Source organism: Bison bison, unplaced genomic scaffold (genome assembly GCF_000754665.1).
Source record: "Bison bison bison isolate TAMUID 2011002044 unplaced genomic scaffold, Bison_UMD1.0 scf7180017857936, whole genome shotgun sequence".
Classification (NCBI taxonomy): Eukaryota; Metazoa; Chordata; class Mammalia; order Artiodactyla; family Bovidae; genus Bison; species Bison bison.
The window spans coordinates 20,638-28,196 of NW_011488509.1; the positions used below are offsets into that span (position 1 = coordinate 20,638).

Sequence of the window (7,559 nt, forward strand, 5' to 3'; positions counted from 1 at the left end):
CAATATCACAAAGTCTAGAGAATGCTTGACTCCTGTGTAGTTGTACATTCTTCCAGAGCCCTATGAGTATCAGGGTCCATGATTTATGCTGTCTTTTCTTCTTCCATATCCATTAATATTTCAGATTATCTAATCATCTAAGACTTTGAGCCATCAGTCTTGTTTTTCTCTTTTCCTTTATGTTTTCAGCTCTTTTTTTTTAACCACTCATTTCCTCATATGCCACTAAAAGTCTTCCATACATTTAATTTTTCTATCATTAAGTCACTTCTTTTCTTTATAGTGTATGTGTGTGTGTGTGTGTGTTTCACCTCTCTGGGTCTTATTCTTCAATTTCCATTATAATTAGTATGAAAGAATATAGAAGTATGAAAAGTAGGGAAGTATCTTGGATGTCAGAATTTTCCAATTTCATATTTAATTGTAACACTGAATCCAAATTTTAAATTAAGAGAATAAAGAAAGAAGTTAGCAGTTCTTTATGTTGACTACCTTGGGAATAAGACCATATTTATTTATTTATAGAGTTATTAAAATTTTGATATATATTTTGTTGTAGAAAGTTTGGATTCTATCAACACATAGTCGTCATTTAATAGGTGAAAATACCTAACACACACTTGTTATACAAAGAAAAGAATTTTTGACCTAAGGAATTATTCCCCAATTGCGATATTCAGTATATCTGATTCTGTAAGGCTCTCTACTATGCTCAAATGTTAGAACAGGGAATGATTTTTTTTTTTTTAAACTGACATAACATTTTAATTCCATTAAAATAAAGCCATGGCATTTTAGTGTGCTGTTAACAGCAAAAATATCTCTGAGGATATTTCTACTGCCCAGCTCCTCTGTCCATGGGATTTCCTAGGCAAGAATACTGGTGTGGGTTGCCATTTCCTTCTCCAGGGGATCTTCCCTACCCAGGAATCAAATTCCAGGCTGCTGCATTGCAGGCAGATTCTTTACCAACTGAGCCACTAGGGAAGCCCCTTAAGTATAATTAATGAAAATTAATTTTGAATATCAATACATAAACAGGATATTTTCTAGGGAAAATTTTTGCAGCAAAAATATTTTGAAGAAATGTCCCCATCCTACATAAAATGTTGTAGAGGCATAAGCCTTATATCATTAAAAAATAGATCATACAATAATTTTCAGGAACCTGCTATATCCTTGGAAATACACATTATTTGGTTTGATGTACACAGGGCTACAGTCCATGGGGCCTCAAAGAGTCAGAGACACAAATGAGGAACTGAGCACTTGTGCACAATAGTCACAATTAGGCTGTGGATTTTACATAAAAAAGCTTGATGTATCTCCATTTTTCATTAAAGTGTTAGAGAAAAAAAGTAGATAATTGGGTTTCTTTACAATTTAATAAAATTCTACAGAACATATTTGAAAAACACTGCTTATTTAGAATTGTTTTAATGAAATGAAAGATAAATGCTTTACACAAAGATAAACATTCACCATGGTAAACAATCTAGGGTCAGTGGATCAGTGGATATTCAATATCAAAAAGCATGATATGAGTGAGACAAAACCTAGATTTTGTTTAAAGCTGAATTAAAAATAAGATGATAAGAAATTAAGAAAAAATAGATTACTTTATATCAAGGAGAAATAAAAGCATAATGGGAGTTTTGATGAATTAAGAAGTCTGTGAGGCTTAGTCTGAGATGGAAAAGTTAAAATGTACATTACTAAACCCTTCTCTGAATTAGCTATATAGATTCTCCTTTGAGGATAATAACATTGACCTTGACTTCCCAGGAGGCACAGTAATAAAGAATCTGCCTGCCAATGCAGGAGGTATAAGAAATGCTGGTTCAATCGCTGCACCAGGAAGATTCCCCTAGAGTAGGAAATGGCAACAACAGAAAATGGCAATCACTCCAGTATTCTTGTCTGGAAAATTCCATGGACAGGGGAGCCTGGTGGGCTACAGTTCATGAAGTCGCAAAAAGTCAGGCAGGACTAAGTAACTGACCACAATATTGTGCCAATGCAATGTTTCACTGGGCTGGTACCACACACAAGAAGCAGGTAAAATGGTAGAAGGAATCAAGAGAAGAGGACTTCTGTAGTTAGGTGAGAACACAGTGGAGACATGTTAAGACAAAGAATACAACTGTCAATAGAGAATACTATGTGATCAAGGATATTTCATAAAATTTAGCAACAGACACTTGTAATTATTTTTCTCCTAGATTCTCTATTGACTGTGTACCTTTGAGTTAGTCAATAATATACATTTTTCTTTTCTGGGAAATAAGGAAAATGGTTATTGAAGTTGTTATTTGGGAAGTCTGGATGGGAAAATGACTAGAAAACAATGGACCAAATCACATAACTTATTGTGACCAAAGAGGAGGTAACTGAAGGTTGGTGAGTTCTTATGCATGCATACAATGCAGTGTGCACTTGAATACGCTGACCTGGTATGCATTTGAAAACTAATAAACAAGTTTCTACGCATTCTGGATCTTGCAGATAACACAAATTATCCAGGATGGTTTGGAGAAACCAGACCTTCAACTTGGACTTCATCCTGTTAGGAATCTTTGATTACAGACCCACACACATCTTCCTTTTCTCTCTGGTCTTGGGCATCTTCACAGTGGCCTTCATGGGAAACACTCTCATGGTTCTTCTTATCTACCTGGACACCCAGCTCCACACCCCTATGTACTTGCTCCTTAGCCAATTGTCCCTCATGGACCTCATGCTCATCTCTACTACTGTACCCAAGATGGCCTTCAACTACTTGTCTGGCAGGAAATCCATCTCTCTAGCAGGCTGTGGCATCCAGATATTCTTCTATGTTTCCCTACTTGGAGCTGAATGCTTCCTGTTGGCTGTCATGGCCTATGATCGCTATGTGGCTATATGCCACCCTCTTCGATATACCATCCTGATGAATCAGAAATGCTGTGTCTTCATGACTGTTGCTTCCTGGATCTTGGGGTTTCTTGATGGGATCATTGTGCTTGTAGCAGCCTTCTCATTCCCTTATTGCAGCTCCCTGGAAATTCATCACTTTTTCTGTGATGTTGCTGCCCTTTTACCTCTATCTTGTGCAGATACCTCTGCATTTGAAAATTTGCTTTTTATCTGTTGTGTGGTGATGCTGGTTTTTCCAGTCTCTGTGATTATTGGTTCCTATTCACGAGTTCTTCAAGCTGTCATCGGCATGGATTCCAAGGAAAGTCGCCGCAAGGCCTTCACCATCTGCTCCTCACATCTGTCTGTGGTTGGACTCTACTATGGAGCTGCCATGTTTATGTATATGAGACCAGCTTCTAATCACACACCAGACCAGGACAAGGTGGTATCAGCCTTTTATACCATCCTCACCCCGATGCTGAACCCTCTCATCTACAGTCTTCGAAACAAAGAGGTATCTAAAGGATTTCAGAAACTGTTGAGAAAAAGGAAAATTAATTGTATACAGCATCTTTGAGTGCCCACTGTGATCAGTACTCCTTCCCGGAAACTTGAGTCCCTTGTATCGTCTTATTCTTCCTGGTATATTATTCTCCCACTTTTATTTCCAATTTAAAATACCTTCATTTATAGTTTATATAAACATCACAGGTCAAGAAGACAGTTTAGATAACAGCATAGGCAGCTTCACCACTGTGAATTTCTTTTATACCACTAGTTGTTAGACATAAGTACCTGATTTTAGGATGCCTGTCTTTTAACTCAGGTATAAGTCTGATGATTTTGCTTTATCCAAGACAAAAGGTTGGAGTTGAACCACTTAAATCTCCATTTAATAATTACTTACCTTAAATGAACTTGTCTTCATTTTAGCCCTATTTGAACCCATGTTTTGACTTTTATTCCCAACTCTTCCCTACTTAATTCCAAAGAATTTAGAAATTGATAGTTAACATTGACAATTCTGTCAAATAAGTCATATGTCTAGATAAGCTAACAGGGACTTATACTTTTTTTTTTTTTTTTGCCTTTAAAAAGAAAGTGAATATTTTAATGAGTCCACATAAAATATTTATTTGTTTAAGCTGCACAACCTTCATCTTTATTGTAATTGACTTTGTCACTCAACCTTATATTGATAACTAAAATCTGTTTGAAGGTACTAGAAAACTAACAAACAGTTTCTAGAATTGCTAATCATGATTTTGTACACAGCTGTAAAAAAATATTTCCTATAAATTATGCCACAAAACTGAATTTTTTTTTTCTTAAAGGAAACTTATGGTCTCTGAATGCTCATAACAGCTGTTCTAATGTTCTGCTGAGTACCCACACATTGATGCAACCAAAGAGTCATTAATTTATTGCAATTTACAAAGGTAAATAATCTACATCTTTAAAAACAATCCTTATATGCTCATGAGATTAACTTGATTTATGTATATATAACTGTAATCCAATCTTTATTATGCAATTTGTTATTGCTCTATAAATGTTTTTTTAAACTATTAGACTTTATACTTAAATGAGATGTCCATGGGTTGTAATATGTTGCATCTCTTTTTAGAAAAATGACAATTTTTGAGATATGCAGAATATTCTAAATATATATATATATTATTCTCAGGATTTTTTAAAATAAAATTCACATACAATGAAACTCAACACTTTAAAGTGCAGAGTTCAGTTATTTTTCAGTAGATTCACAGATAAATGCAATCATTATCATTATCTAATTTCAAAAGAACCCCCCAAAGTATGCTCATACTTATTATACCCATTAGCATTCATTCATCATTCCCTTCTCCCCCAACTGAAGGCAAGCACTATTTTTTGTCTATGTGGTTTTGTCTATTTAGGATGTAGCATATGTGGTCCACTGGAGAAGGGAATGGCAAACCACTTCAGTATTCTTGCCTTGAGAACCCCATGAACAGTATGAAAAGGCAAAATAATAGGATACTGAAAGAGGAACTCCCCAGGTCAGTAGATGCCCAATATGCTACTGGAGATCAGTGGAGAAATAACTCCAGAAAGAATGAAGGGATGGAGCCAAAGCAAAAACAATACCCAGTTGTGGATGTGTCTGGTGATAGAAGCAAGGTCCGATGCTGTAAAGAGCAAGCAATATTGCATAGGAACCTGGAATGCTAGGTCCATGAATCAAGGCAAATTGGAAGTGGTCAAACAGATGGCAAGAGTGAACATCGATATTCTAGGGATCAGTGAACTAAAATGGACTGGAATGGGTGAATTTAACTCAGATGATCATTATATCTACTACTACGGACAGGAATTCCTTAGAAGAAGTGGAGTAGCCATCATGGTCAACAAAAGATCCGAAATTCAGTACTTGGATGCAATTTCAAAAATGACAGAATGATCTCTGTTCGTTTCCAAGGCAAACTATTCAATATCACAGTAATCCAAGTATATGCTCAAACCAGTAACATTGAAGAAGCTGAAGTTGAATGCTTCTATGAAGAACTACAAGACCTTTTAGGATTAACACCAAAAAAAAATGTGTCCTTTTCATTAAAGGAGACTGGAATGTAAAAGTAAGAAGTCAAGAAACACCTGGAGTAACAGGCAAATTTGGCCTTGGAATACGGAATGAAGCAGGGCAAAGGCTAATAAAGTTTTGCCAAGAGAACGCATTGGTCATAGCAAACACCCTCTTCCAACAACACAAGAGAAGACTCTACACACGGATATCACCAGATGGTCAACATTGAAATCAGACTGATTATATTCTATGCAGCCAAAGATGGAGAAGCTCTATATAGTCATAAAAACAAGACCGGGAGCTGACTGTGGCTCAGATCATGAGCTCCTTATTGCCAAATTCAGACTTAAATTGAAGAAAGTAGGGAAAACCAAGAGACCATTTAGGTATGACCTAAATAAAATCCCTTATGATTATACAGTGGAAGTGAGAAATAGATTTAAGGGCCTAGATCTGATAGATAGAATGCCTGATGACTGAGGTTCGTGACATTGTACAGGAGACAGGGATCAAGACCACCCCCATGGAAAAGAAATGCAAAAAAGCAAAATGGCTATCTGGGGAGGCCTTACAAATAGCTGTGAAAAGAAGAGAAGCAAAAAGCAAAGGAGAAAAGGAAAGATATAAGCATCAGAATGGGAGAAGGCAATGGCACCCCACTCCAGTACTCTTGCCTGGAAAATCCCATGGACAGAGGAGGCTGGTAGGCTGCAGTCCATGGGGTCGTGAAGAGTTGGACACGACTGAGTGACTTCAGTTTCACTTTTCACTTTCCTGCATTGGAGACAGAAATGACACCCCACTCTAGTGTTCTTGCCTGGAGAATCCCAGGGACGGGGGACACTGGTGGGCTGCCATCTATGGGGTCTTACAGAGTCGGACATGACTGAAGCGACTTAGCAGCAGCAGCAGCAAGCATCTGAATGCAGAGTTGCAAAGAATAGCAAGGAGAGATAAGAAAACCTTCCTCAGCAATCAATGCAAAGAAATAGAGGAAAACAACAGAATGGGGAAGACTAGAGATCTCTTCAAGAAAATCAGAGATACCAAGGGAACATTTCATGCATATATGGGCTCGATAAAGCACAGAAACGGTATGGACCTAACAGAAGCAGAAGATATTAAGAAGAGGTGGCAAGAATACACAGAAGAACTGTACAAAAAAGATCTTCACAACCAAGATAATCACGGTGTGATCACTCACCTAGAGCCAGGCATGCAGGAATGTGAAGTCAAGTGGGGCTTATAAAGCATCACTATGAACAAAGTTAGTGGAGGTGATGGAATTCCAGTTGAGCTATTTTAAATCCTGGAAGATGATGCTGTGAAAGTGCTGCACTCAATATGCCAGCAAATTTGGAAAACTCAGCAATAGCCACAGAACTTTAAAAGATCAGTTTTCATTCCAATCCCAAAGAAAGGCAATGCCAAAGAATGCTCACACTACCACACAATTGCACTCATCTAACATGCTAGTAAAGTAATGCTCAAAATTCTTCCAGTCAGGCTTCAGCAGTACATGAACGGTGAACTTCCAGATGTTCAAGCTGGTTTTAGAAAAGGCAGCGGAACTAGAGATCAAATTACCAACACCCGCTGGATCATGGAAAAAGCAAGAGAGTTCCAGATAAACATCTATTTCTGCTTTATTGACTATGCCAAAGCCTTTGACTGTGTAGATCACAATAAATTGTGGAAAATTCTGAAAGAGATGGGAATACCAGACCCCCTACCTGCCTCTTGAGAAACCTATATGCAGGTCAGGAAGCAACAGTTAGAACTGGACATGGAACAACAGACCCGATTCCAAATAGGAGAAGGAGTACATCAAGGCTGTATTTTGTCACCCTGCTTATTTAACTTCTATGCAGAGTACATCATGAGAAACGCTGGGCTGGAAGAATCAAAGGCTGGAATCAAGATTTGGGAGAAATATCAATCACCTCAGATATGCAGATGACACCACCCTTATGGAAGAAAGTGAAGAGGAACTAAAAAGCCTCTTGATGAAAGTGAAAGAGGAGAGTGAAAAAGTTGGCTTAAACTTAGCATTCAGAAGACGAAGATCATGGCATCTGGTCCCATCACTTCATGG

At 37.5% G+C, this 7,559-nt stretch overlaps 1 protein-coding gene across 1 annotated transcript; it reads left to right on the plus strand.

The window, feature by feature from the left end:
• The first annotated feature begins 2,524 nt into the window (after nt 1-2,524).
• Nucleotides 2,525-3,475, plus strand: LOC105004106 (olfactory receptor 2M4-like). The gene has a single exon (XM_010861648.1). The coding sequence runs from the start codon at nt 2,525-2,527 to the stop codon at nt 3,473-3,475; it is 951 nt and encodes a 316-aa protein (XP_010859950.1).
• Nucleotides 3,476-7,559: the final 4,084 nt, after the last annotated feature.